Raw genomic sequence first — 13,637 nt, 5'->3', positions numbered from 1 at the left:
GCTCCCTACCGGAAAAATGTTTACAAAGTTTTACATCGCAGAGATTTTTAGTCACTTTTACTGTTTCCACACAACATTGGGGGTCTCCTTTTAATTTTTTTTTTAATGGTTTTCAAAAGTGTGATAGTTGTGTACACCTCCCTGGCAGTAAGAGTTAAATTACTTTCTACTCATATTCATACTATATCCCATAGTTGATCCCAATTGTGATGGCTAAACTGGAGTAAGGTTTTGTGCATAGTAAATTACTGTCACCTGACCACATTGCCATAGTCCTGCGACTCCTGTAGGATTCTATGGTAGTCTGGTCAATATTGCTGATGCTTAAGAGCCATTGGAAAACAGACGGTTATTAGGAAACTTTTGGACTGTGGCCTAATCAATATGGGGGGTGAAAGCGTGGAAGAAAAGGAAGTATTTGCATGTTATGAATAGATTGTTGGCATTCAATATAGGTTCCAGTGACTGTTTTAACCTTTTTGCTGTTGAGGACATACAGAATTTCTCATGACCTTAAAGACTAGCAGCGATAACAATATTGCAGATAAGGTAGCATATTTAAAGGGAATCTGTCAGCAGGTTTTTGCTATTTCATGAGAGCAGCATAAGGTACGTGCAGAGACCCCCGATTCCAGTAGTGTGTCACTTACTGGGATGCTTGGTGTAGTTTTTTAAAATCAGTGTTTAATCACCTGTAGATTAGAACTAGAGGACTAGTTGTCTCATGCCATGTAGTCCTCCTGCGGTGTGTAACCCTGTCAGCACTGCACTGGTTAACAGAAAGCTTAATTAGTGGTCTGTGCGGCGTTATACAGAGCAATCAGTCAACTGCTAGATCTGCAGCGCATAATTTTATCAAAAGTACAACTAGCAGACCAGTAAGTGAAACCTGAATGGAATTTGAATCTCTTCCCCTACATTTTCCTGCTTTCAGATTACATAGCAAAAACCTTGTGACAGCTTCACTTTAAGGCCAGGATCACACTACCATGTGTGATGCGAGAAACAGGGCCGGCCCGAGAGATTACGGCGCCCTAGGCGAAACTATTTTGTTGCACCCCTACTATTCTTGGCAGTAGATGAAAGCTTGGGATATAAATTTAGGAGCAAAATAAACCACAACAACAATGATTAATTAACTCTCTCCTAACTCTTGAATCTTCTGAGAAGTTGTATAGGACAAATATATACAAAGTAATCAATAACACAAAACAAAAACGACCATAGGTAATTAAAATTTTTGTTTCCTTGCCTTTTTTTTTTTTAAAAGGATGACACTAAGTCACCGAGATTAATTTGTTTAGCAACTTCAGATTCCATCGAAATTGTTGCCAACCCAACCAACCTCTCTTGCGTCATATTTGCCCTTAAATATGTACACTTTTCTTTCCATCCCTAAAACTTTTTGCCTTTTGAAAAGATTTTTTATAATTTTTTCTATTTTTTCTCTGGCTCCTCCTTTGGGTCGGCGCCCTAGGCGGTCGCCTAGTTCGCCTATACGTTCGGGCCGGCCCTGGCGAGAAATGCATGCTGCCGCAGCTCCGGTCCAGAGTGCCGGTGTGGATGCGAGAGACTCGTGCGAGTTTCTCGCATCACACATGGTAGTGTGATCCCGACCTAAAGCCCAGTATCTCCGCTTTTAAATTATACCTGGCTTGTAGCTTGAGGCACAGCACCCATTTTAAATGGTAAAAGCATGAAAAGTTTGATCTCCTGGTCCTGTGTATTTAAGAGTGCAGTTGGGAGAGGGAAAACTGCAAATTATATCAGGAAGAAGGATCGCAGCCTGTTACTGCCATTTGTCTTCCCGTACGACATAGCCACATTGGAAAAGGGGCAGGATAGAAACTTTTCTACATGTTATCATTCCTTTACCATTAAAGAGCTGTAGTAAATTCAAATTGTTTGAAAACATATGGGTCATATTTTCATAATGAGTCGCGTGTCTGCTTTTAGAAAGTTTTGTATTTGGTTATGGTCGTTGTGGGAAGGCAGTTTGTAAAATCTCAGATGGAAGGAATGTGTCACTGAGGTGGCTGGTCTTAGTGATATAGGTCCCAGAATGAAGGCTCCAATAACAGCAGTCTACTGAGAAGTTGGGATTTTTTTTGGGGGGACCAGATTTTGGATCCGGGATTTAGGAGTGACCAAAGAGCCTGGGTGGGAATGGTTTGTCCGATGCCTTCAATCTATTTTTTGTAGCTTCTATTAAAGACTGCTAAATCAGCTCAGGTGGGTTTGGTGTTAGAGAGGCAGTTAGTCTGGTTGCTGATCCAACTGAGAGAGGAGCAGGGCCTATGTCGCTGCAAGGGTGAGAAACCATGTGCTTAATTTGCATACCCAGAGAAGGGACGGTGTTTGATTTCTTTGGTTCATTTTGTTTAAATAATATGAAGGTTTATTATGTTTTAAGAGACCTTACTTTGTTTGACAAGAACCCAGTGCCTGTGTATACCTGATGCGCTGCCAGAAAGAGAGTGATCCTTACAACTGGTGGATGAAATGCAGGTGTGAAGTCCCAAAGATCAAAGGCGAGTGCAGTATAAAGGCTGAAAGTCCTGGGTAAAGGCACTTCAAACACACGGTCTTCTCTGGGTAGGCAGATCAAGCACACTGTCTCTCATCCTTGCAGTGATGCAGTCCCTGCTCCTCTTTCTGTTTGATTAGAATAGATTAAACAGCCAATGAGCAAAATCATCACAATAGTAGAACCACCAATGACCCTCATAATGGAAATAATCAGCTGATCGACTACGCCATGATAATAGGACAGTCGCAAAACACGACAAAGATTGTGAGGAAACCTCAAAAACACGACCAAACAGTCCTCAAATCACTATAAAAATAGATTTTATTAAATATACAGACAAATGTACAGAGACAGAGGAGGGTAGTGAGCAGAAAGTGCAATAAATCCACATCACGAGATGTAAAGAAAGGTGCAAAGACTAATAATACCTATGTCTTACATATGGTAAAATGTACTTTCAAAATCAAATGAATAAGCTGCCAGAAAGAAATAGAGCCATCCAAAGTACAATGGTACAATATGTCATGCATTAACATCAGTGGGCAGTGTAGGGATTCGACTCGCTTAGGTGCAGCGGGAGACAAACATGAGGCACGTTCCTTTAAAATTTCACCAGGTTTATTACTCCATAAACCATAGACAGCATAACACTGAAATGTAACCTTCACTTCAGGCAAAGGAACAGAAATGTCCGTGGCTTCAGACTCGGACTGAGAGTCTCAGCACATGCTGGGAGCTGTAGTCCTCCCCATATACACTCTCTGTAGTGTCCCACCTGGACACATGGAAGTCTGTCCACACTCAGACAGACTCACTCTCACACTCTCTCACATGTGCCAAACACCTCAATTACATAGCCCTGTAACCACACCCACAGGTGATCACATGGCTATGACATCACTAAAGGTTGTATAGACACACACAGGCTTCCCTGACACAGTGTAACAGAAAGATCAGCAGTACCTCTGCTGATCAATACACCCTGGAGCCTGCATCCCAAGGCCACCCACCTTGAGACCCATAATGGTCATTTAGGACCCTGCTCCTGTTACCACACTGAATGTGCCTGTACACCCGTCCTGGGACACCCACACAGCGCCCCCTAGCTGACATAGTGGTAACTACACCACATACCTCCCCCCTCTGTTCAAACTTGTGGGGTTGAACACATGACATCACCCAGGGATCTTGAGACCTGGCACCCATGTCACCTTGCCCTACCAGTTGGGAGGACCATCTCCGTCTGTTTCGGTAGTCATACTGCATATTTACGTTAGGCCTCCCCTGCCCCCAGCGGTCAGTATCTCGGCCTTGGGCTTTGGCCTTCCCGTCAACGTCCGTCAGTGTGACCAGACACTCTTTAGTCTCCACCTGTCTGCAGTGTGCTTCATCACGCGACCTTTCTCTCACTGGCTGGCTCTCCCAGTTCGCACGGTCATGAGTCCCACGTCCAGCTGGGCCAACTGGCTGGTCTGAGTCTGACCCTCTGTCGCTATGTCCACCACCGAGTCTCGTGCCTATGTTACTAAGATTAGAACGGCCACTTGCGGACTCTCGACGTTCTTGCCTTCGACTACCTGTCCTTTCATTCCTTGGAGGATCCCTTCGGGTCCTTACACCTTGGGTTGGAGGGGGACGCCACCTGACGTTCTCTATCTGCTCATTCCTCTGCAGTCGATCCTGTCTTAGCTGCTCAATCTCCTTCAGGTACGCTACCCGATATTCCAGGAGCATGCGAAGCTTCCCAATGCTTTCCACCGAACCAACCACAATGACAGGAACCATGTCATCTTCAATAACGACTTGGATTTCACCAGCAGGTGGGATCCTCACTCTCTTCACACAGGATCGATTCACCATCTCCTGCATCACCTTTCCAAGTCTGCCAACGACTTTCCCCACCAGATTTCTGGGCACCGGAATTATGTCTTCCACAAAGTCCAGCCGACTTTGTGCTTCCCTTGCAAGCTCCAGACGTCGAGCGGCTTTCCAATTACGCTTCACGAGCATCTGTTTCGTGCGGAGGCATTGTAGGTGCATCTCCTTCAGGACAGCCACCCTTCTCTCTGTGTCTTCCGTTTCTGCCAGTATCACCAACTGGTCTGTTTCTGGTGCCCAGCTCACACTATAGGCCTTTACTGCCTTTTTAAAGGTCTCATGCACACCTTCGCTGGCACACGCTTCTCGCACGTCTTCGGGTACCTCCATCACACACTTGAAGGTCATGGACTTGCTCTCATCCTGGACAGATGGCTCTGGGTTCCCCACGGACACTTCCCTCAAGGTATCTGCCAAGACCGGGTGACTGTCTTGTGCAGCTCTTGGCTCACCATCTTCCTGAGATTTACAGTCTTCAGGACCCTTTTCCAAGATGGGCTTTGGCAGTTCTGCCTTGCTATCAGTCGGGCAAGGCCGCTGTACGTCTTCGCCCCTCCACTTCTCCTGCAGAAGACCTTTTACTACTCCACTGAGTTCTTGCAGAACTTTATCTTTCTCCTCTGCCAGGTAGCGACGCTCATCCTCTCTCCTGAGAATCTCCTGTTGATGCTTCTCTTGAGCCTCTCTGAGCACCTCCATATCTTCCAACAGGGTCTTGTTCATGGTTTTACACGCTGACAGGTGACCTCTGAGCTCAGAGACTTCCTTCTCCAGCTCATCCACTCTGTGCTCAGCTGCTTGCCTTAGGACTCTTTCCCGTTCGACATGTTCTGTTTCAGTCTCCTTTATCAGCTGTATCTCACGATCCTGCTCTCTTTTGTCCATCACGTGTCTCACTACTACCTCTTTAATTATATCGTTAAAGGGTACCACTGGGTCAGTCACCCCAGTCGAGTGAACCCTCCAGTTACCGTCCAGCACCAATGTGTCTAGTCAGTCGTCTCATCTCCCAGCCCACCATCTGTCTTATCACGAGACGTCAGGTCCGTCAGTTGGGCAGATGTACTTCTTCCTCTGGTCAGTTCTACCTCTGACCTGTCCATGTCAGGAGCCGTCACTGTCTCAGTGTCCGCTTGCCCCACAGTCGAAGCATCTCCATCGTCAGACCAAACGTCATCAAACAAAAGAAAGTCCCGGCCCCTCTCCCAGGCATAGACTAAGTCCCGTGGTATTCCTCTACCTTGGCACTCACCACCTTTGGTCCCCTCAAACACTACTGTGTCTACTGCGTAGTTCACCGTGACCCCGTGTTTACAGCGAACCCTGACGTTTTTCTCGGTCAGAGAGAAAACGAGAGGAGTTCCTGTCAGAGTCACCTGACTCTCTGAGTCCAGCCGACCAAAGGCTCCTTCCCGGTGCAGCATCACTGTACACATCTGTGGCCCGTCATTACTACCCGGAAAGGATATTCCACATTCTGAAAAAGACCTGCACATACACTGCGGTACTCCAGACATACCTACTGAGACACCCAGTGCTGTCACTTCTTCACACTTGGCCCCTTTCTGGACCACCACCCCGCTTTGGGTTGCCACCCCAATTTTGGTCACCGCCCCCTTTTGGAACTCCACCCCTTTTTGGGTTACCACTCCAATTTGGGTCACCGCCCCCTTTTGGGACTCCACCCCTTTTTGGGTTACCACTCCAATTTGGGTCACCGCCCCCTTTTGGGACTCCACCCCTTTTTGGGTTACCACTCCAATTTGGGTCACCGCCCCCTTTTGGGTTTCCACCCCTTTTTGGGTTACCACTCCAATTTGGGTCACCGCCCCCTTTTGGGTCACCGCCCCCTTTTGGGTCACCGCCCCCTTTTGGGATTTCCCCATGTCCGTCCTGCAGAACCTCTTAGGCCACAGTTCACACAGTACAGTTTGTCTTTTAACGATACCACACAAGTCTTTGCTGGCACCACCACAGCTCCTGCTGTCACTGATCACCGGCACCTCCGGCTGCTGTTCACACACACACAGCGGCTGGTGTCACTGCAGCTCCTGCTGCGCCATCTTCGTGGACCCGCCGATCCACCGGAAGCCGCTTGTCACCTTCGTAACCCCGCCGGGTTACTGGAAGCCGCTTGTCACCCTCAAAGATAAAAAAGCCACAAAAGCGCACCCATAGGGCCTTACCAGTGCAGGTATAATGGTATAATGACATAATACAGGGTACTCACCCTTAATAGTTGTGTAAAGCCACAACTACTGTATCCGCTTAGTCACATGCCATAAAGCTGCAGCAGGATGGTGTAGACAGACAGCGTCTGCTACCAATGCTCCCAGGGCAGATCCCTTAAAGAAAACACCAGGTCCTTGTGCTGCGAGACCTTCGTGACCCCACTGAGCCACAGCAAGCACCTTCAGGTTTTGCAGAGGAAAAGAAAAAAAAAGAAAAAAAAACACATGCACAGTCTCTCACATGTCCTGTTCGTGTGCCACTCAGGACGTACCGTCTCCACCTGAGACCGTCCAACACACAGGGCACACCGGGTGCTATTCAGGGAGCCGACCCTCCTCCCAGGGTCTCCCAACACACCAGCCTCACCAGGTCCAGGGGCTCAGCGGGTGCTCTTCAGGACATCCGTCTCCGCCTGAGACTGCCCAACACACGCCTCACCAGGTCCAAGGTCATGTCACGTGTTCCAGGGATCCGATTCCTCTCCCAGAACCTCCAAACACTGACCCTCCAGGACCTTGCTCACTGACCCCTCCAGGAACACAGTCTCTCACTGACCCTGGTCAGTGCAACACAGACTCCTGTCTGTTACCTGTGTCGGCCACACAGGTTCCTGGACGCCTCTTCTCCTCCAGAGGTATCCCACAAATATTAATACAGTCACTTTCTCTGACCTCGGTCAGTATTACTCACAGTTGTCAGACCATCTGCTCTCCTGGCTCAGAATCGCCAGCGCTGCCACACGTGCTTCTGGGAATCGCTTCCCGCGTTCTCCGCCAATTGTAGGGATTCGACTCGCTTAGGTGCAGCGGGAGACAAACATGAGGCACGTTCCTTTAAAATTTCACCAGGTTTATTACTCCATAAACCATAGACAGCATAACACTGAAATGTAACCTTCACTTCAGGCAAAGGAACAGAAATGTCCGTGGCTTCAGACTCGGACTGAGAGTCTCAGCACATGCTGGGAGCTGTAGTCCTCCCCATATACACTCTCTGTAGTGTCCCACCTGGACACATGGAAGTCTGTCCACACTCAGACAGACTCACTCTCACACTCTCTCACATGTGCCAAACACCTCAATTACATAGCCCTGTAACCACACCCACAGGTGATCACATGGCTATGACATCACTAAAGGTTGTATAGACACACACAGGCTTCCCTGACACAGTGTAACAGAAAGATCAGCAGTACCTCTGCTGATCAATACACCCTGGAGCCTGCATCCCAAGGCCACCCACCTTGAGACCCATAATGGTCATTTAGGACCCTGCTCCTGTTACCACACTGAATGTGCCTGTACACCCGTCCTGGGACACCCACACAGCGCCCCCTAGCTGACATAGTGGTAACTACACCACAGCAGGTATAAGCATATGTTATAAGCAGGTATAAGTGGGCAGGTATAAGCATATGTTAATGTGGGGCAATGGAAAAATTAGCATTTATACCTAAGTAAATTATGTGAATATAATGGCAATTCCCCAAATATAAATAAAACGACAATAAGCATGTATCACATACTAACATCCATTAATGTATGTACTTCTGGGGCAGCCAGCATAATAAGCACTATAAACCGACATTCATATTACCTCCAAATCGGCAAGGAGACACAGGAATATAAGTCAGGCACCCACCCCAACGCACGTTTCGGATCCTTAGATCCTTCCTCAGGGGGCATTGCCTGTCTGTCTATTTAATAAAATCTATTTTTATAGTGATTTGTGGACTGTTTGGTCGTGTTTTTGAGGTTTCCTCACAATCTGTTTGATTAGAAACCAGAGTGACTGCCTCCAATACTACACCCACCTGAGCTGATTTAGCTATCTTTTATAGGAGCTGCAAAAAGCTGGGATGGAGGTATGGGAGCGACCATTCCCACTCAAGCTCTTAGGTTGCACCTAAATTCCAGATCGACAATACGGTTCAACAAAAAAAAAACCTCTCAGTAATCTGCCGGAACCTACAACACCAAGGACAGCCTCCTCTGTAACAGATACCTTCCATCTAAGAAAAAAAGTGTGAATATTTTATTTTCCTGGCCACAAAAGGGTTAAAGAGAATCTGATTTGTCAGCTGGTTTTTATTATGTTAACAGCATCATGGGAGAAACAGCCCGATACCAGCGATGTGCCACTTAGTATACTAGCTGCTCACTTGTGATAAAATCAGTTTTCTCTGCTGTGCATTAAGCAGAGCATAATTGTTGAGCTGTGTATAACTCTGCCCACACTACAGAGCTGTGTGCATCGTATAGTGACATACTAATAAGCGCTGGGGATGTGGTTGGACTACCCTGCACATGCCAAGTTGTTCTGTGGCGATAATCTTCTGGTGATAGAATGCTGATTTTATTGAAACAGCAAAACCCAGCCCACTAAGTGACACATCACTCTGCTCCTACATTATGGTGCTCTCAGATTACAGAGGAAGAACCTGGTGACAATTCCCTTTAAATTTGCCTGGACAATCCCTAAGATTGTATGGCCTGGTACTTTCAAAAGAGACCTTTTTAAATCCGGTCTTTAAAATTCATCTTTTGACTTTGTACATTATTGGAAATGACTGTGAAAATGATTGCATTGAGTAAATGTGGTGTTGTCCTTCATTTTTCTAACCCACTAATGTCTTGTTTCTTAGGGAAACGCCAAGCTCCGGTGTTTGATGTGTTTGAAGCATTCCTGAACACCGACAACATTCAAGTCTTTGCCAATGCCGCCACTGATTACATTATGTGCCTTATGAAGTTTGTGAAAGGATTAGGTATATCTTTTTGAAATTCTGTCTGTGCTATGCTTATTAGCTGGGTGTTTGTTTTATCAGTCATCCAAGAACATCAGCGGTGTTATAAGGTGGGTGGGGGCTATTCTGTAGGATGGCTTTTCTGTGCCTTCACCTAGCATGAGTGTTGTCTGCTTTTATAGTTAGGAGAGAAAAAAAATGAACCGCACATCTCAGTTGTAGAGCAAAACCCAAACAAAACATATATAAAAACCTCACGTGGCTATGGCCCCATGTCCTAGAGCCCAGATCAAGACCGTAAACCTCCATGTTTGAAGGGACATTAAGTTCCAAAAGTACTGAAATCACCAGACTCCATGAAATGGGAATAAGTATTCATGTGGAGAAACCAAAATCCTACCGTGACTTAACTTGGATAAACTTTTTATCACCAAACCTGGATGATGGGTGATAAGTAGTTGATCGAGAAGAGACCGACCGCTGGAACCCGCACAGATCAGCAGAACGGGGCGCTTGTATATCTATTAGAATGGATCAGCAGTGTTCATAATTGACCGCATTCATTCTCTGAGGCTGCCCTTGACTTTTTCCAGCAAGCACATTACAGAATGAATGAATGGAGCGGCGATCGGGCATCCGAACCTCTAGCTTGATTTTGTATCTAGGATAAAAGTTATTTGTTGGGGATGACAAATTCCCCGTTCCACCGATCTGTGTAGGTCCCAGCGGTTGGACAACTGCTGATCAGCAAGTTATCACCTATACTGTGGATAGGTGATGAAAGGGTCTGGTGAAATCAAATTATCTTACAGTAAGATTTGGGTTTCTCCACATAGATATTTATTCCTGTTTCATGAAGTCTAATAATTTCAATACTATTTGGAGTCCATGTCTTCTCAGATTTGGAGGATTAATGTATCTATCCGGCATTAGGAGTGCAGATAACTTGCTTTCACGGGACAACCCCTTTAAATGCTTTAGAATTATTGTGACATCTCTGGTATCATTGGTTTTGTATTATACAAAGTTTGTGCAATACCCATTATTTTTAAGGATGTTAAACCATAACAGTCCTCCACATTCCTGGCCTGTAAACACCAGGGCACAACACAGGACTGGCAGGCAATACATGAATATATACGGAGCTGCAGAAAGTGCTACTTTGATTAGTAATGTTTGCTTTCTGTAGAACCCAAAATAATATAATAACTGGTACTGAATATAATTTTCAGGTGAGAATGATTGCAAAGAAATTGGAGATTGTATACCATCGTCTGCTTCATCATCCACAGACCTCTGCCTACCGGCTTTAGATTATTTGAGAAAATGTTCTCAGGTAAAACAATTCATTTATTCTCTGCAGATCATAAGATTATTTCAAAAGGTTTATACCATATTTTTCAGACTATAAGACACAATTTTTTCCTCCAAAAATGTGGAGAAAAATGGGGGGTGCGTCTTATAGTCAGGATGTACCTGCTCTGGCTGCGTTGGGCAGGTGGGGGAGCGGCATCGGTGGAGCAGCGGGTCACAGAGGCAGGAGTCGGCGGCTGCGGCTAACTTCTGGGCGTGGAGGGCAATGAATATTCATTTCTCTTTAATAATAGTATCTTGGCATGATTGGACTCCAACCCTGGTCCTGGTATTCATGGCCCCAACCCCGGTCCTGGTATGCATGGTCCCATCCTTATTCTGGTATGATTGGCTCCCACCCCCATCCTGGTATGCATGGACACATCATAAAACATTAAAAAAAGCAAGAAAAACCATTACACTTACCTTTCCAGCGCTCCCTCACAGCATCTTGTTCCGATGCCAGCAGCTGCTTTATTCTTGTAAGCAGCGCATGGCAGGGATGTCATGCGTTCATTACATGCCGAAGATCAGCTGCCGGAATACTCACTGCTCCTCATGTCCCGGCACAGTGTCAGCCAGAGCCTTACTGCAGCTGCCAGGCAGTCACATGTGCCGATATTTAAGAGAAATGAATATTCACGTCTCGCCACGCCCAGAGAGGTGAATATTCATTTCAAGTAGCAGCACACGCGACTGCCCTGCAGCTGTAGGAAGGCTCCAGCTGACACTTTGCATGCTACTGAAGAGCAATGAATACTCACTTCTCTCTGTGCGCACAATCCCGGTGTGGGGAGCACTGAGTATTCCGGCAGCTGCCCTTCGGCTGGCCAATGGAGCAGGACTCTGCAAAGGAGCGCCGGGAAGGTAAGTGTAATGTTTTCTTTTTAATGTTTTCTGATGGGGCCAATCATACCAGAATAGGGATGGGCCAAGCATACTAAGACGAGATGGGGGCCCTGCATACCAGGATAAGGATGGGGCCATGCATCCTAGGATGAGATGGGGACCCTGCATACCAGGATAAGGATGATGGCCATGCATACTAGGACGACATGGGGACCCTGCATGCCAGGATAGGGATGGGGCTATGCATACTAGGATGAGATGGGGGCCCTGCATACTAGGATTAGGGATGGGGCCATGCATGCTAGGATAAGGATGAGGGGGACCATGCATACCAGGATAGGGATGAGGGGGCCATGCATACCAGGATAGGGATGACGGGGCTATGCATACCAGGATAGGGATGAGGGGGGCCATGCATACCAGGGTAGGGATGAGGGGGCCATGTGTATCAAGATAGGGATTAGGGGACCATATATACCAGGATAGGGGATGTTAAGTACAGAATTGACCACATTTTTTGCTTCAATTTTCTTTTCTTAATTTCCTCATCAATACCTAGGTGCGTCTTATAGTCCGAAAAATACGGTAAATATTTCATGTAATGTCTGTAAACTGGACCCCAAAAAATTAGAAACGCTTTCAGGCATAAACTTGTGAAATGCTTGGCAGCTTTTCGACATTTCCTTGCAGAACAGAAGTGTCACAACTTGGCTGTCAGGTGACCCGGGACCAGAGGTTCCTTCCCTGTCCCTAACACCTAGGGGGTGCTCCAGCTTCCCCTATTCCCCAGGATATTTCTGAAGGTGAACATGCCGGGGCCACCACCCTTGCTTTAGCTCCTGAATCAGCCCTCCGTCTGTTCCTTTCCCCACCCAGGGAAGAGGGAAGCTGCCGTACACCACAGTACACCAACCTGGCAAACAAGGCAAATCAAAATACCAGACATACAAACATTCACTTGCATATAACAGAGAAATGCATTGGGGAGAGAGAAAACCAAAATAAGTGGAGGGAAGGAAATTATCACTCTTACAAACCCACGCAACAATCACAGATAAATCCTCCAAACCCCTTCTCATATAACCTACAAACAACTCTCCTAGCAGCCATGCAGCAAAAGCTAGCTCTGACATGGGTTTGAATCAGGACCCAAATTATATAGCGGATGGGAGGGATTAACCATGCTCAGCTGAGAGCTCAGACTCCCAGAGCTCCGAACATGGCTGTTTAACCCCTGTTCTGCCAAAATAAATTAACACCATTTTTTAAAGGTGAAGTGCTTCTTATCAGTGCAGGAGTAGGAGCAATCAGACGCTGCGGTCTTCTGGCCCCTCTCTGTTGTGGTAACCCAGTGACAAGAAGTTTATGAATAGATATTTTCAGTACATGTTCATATACAAAGAAACCTTCTAATAAAATGATGGTTTATTTAATATACAGCTACTGGCTAAAATCTACAAGATGCCAATGAAACCAATCTTCTTGTGTGGGCGCCTGAACACTTTACCCCGCCGGGTTCAAGAAAGATCAGGAAGCAGTGAAGATGGCATTGATGCGGTGTTATCCGAGTTTGATGATGACACCGGTAGGTTTAGTATTCCACTTTTCTAATACCCAAGAACCAGTACAGAAAACATAGTACACTACTATACTCTATTGCTCTTCATCCCATGTAGAGAATTTACCTCCTGTAGTGGTGACTCCACAGTGATATTCACAACATAAGGCTGCAATTTTGCACATAGGCACTTTATTGCTCATCTAATATACTTCATCTTTACTGCTATTTTTTTTTTAAATTCGTTATCTTTACTACTATTTTTACAATTAATTATATATTGTGCATATCTTTTTTCATCCCTTGTCGTGTGTCCATTCTTTCTGGTGTCCCCCCCCCCCCCACCTTAACTCACTTGTTCATTGTGTTAACATAATAAAATTTATTTTTTTTTTACCTTATTTTGGACCTTTGAATTCGGTGTTTTTCCACTGTTTTTTCTGATATTCACAACAGTAAATACCACTGCTGCTATCCCTGCGAAAAAGGTG

At 46.0% G+C, this 13,637-nt stretch overlaps 1 protein-coding gene across 3 annotated transcripts in view; it reads left to right on the top strand.

Annotated features, from left to right (window-relative positions):
• ARFGEF3 (ARFGEF family member 3) overlaps nucleotides 1-13,637 on the top strand; it is a 157,074-nt gene that overhangs the window by 125,240 nt on the left and 18,197 nt on the right. For all 3 annotated transcript variants that reach the window (XM_073575732.1, XM_073575731.1, XM_073575730.1), the window contains 3 exons: nucleotides 9,285-9,407; nucleotides 10,619-10,722; nucleotides 13,029-13,173. In XM_073575732.1, the coding sequence (XP_073431833.1) occupies nucleotides 9,285-9,407; nucleotides 10,619-10,722; nucleotides 13,029-13,173 (372 nt within the window). The remainder of the gene's footprint in view (nucleotides 1-9,284; nucleotides 9,408-10,618; nucleotides 10,723-13,028; nucleotides 13,174-13,637) is intronic.

Source organism: Dendrobates tinctorius, unplaced genomic scaffold, assembly GCF_039654945.1.
Source record: "Dendrobates tinctorius isolate UK_male_01 unplaced genomic scaffold, ASM3965494v1 ptg000046l, whole genome shotgun sequence".
Taxonomy (NCBI): Eukaryota; Metazoa; Chordata; class Amphibia; order Anura; family Dendrobatidae; genus Dendrobates; species Dendrobates tinctorius.
This window is presented reverse-complemented; position numbering and strand designations above follow the sequence as displayed.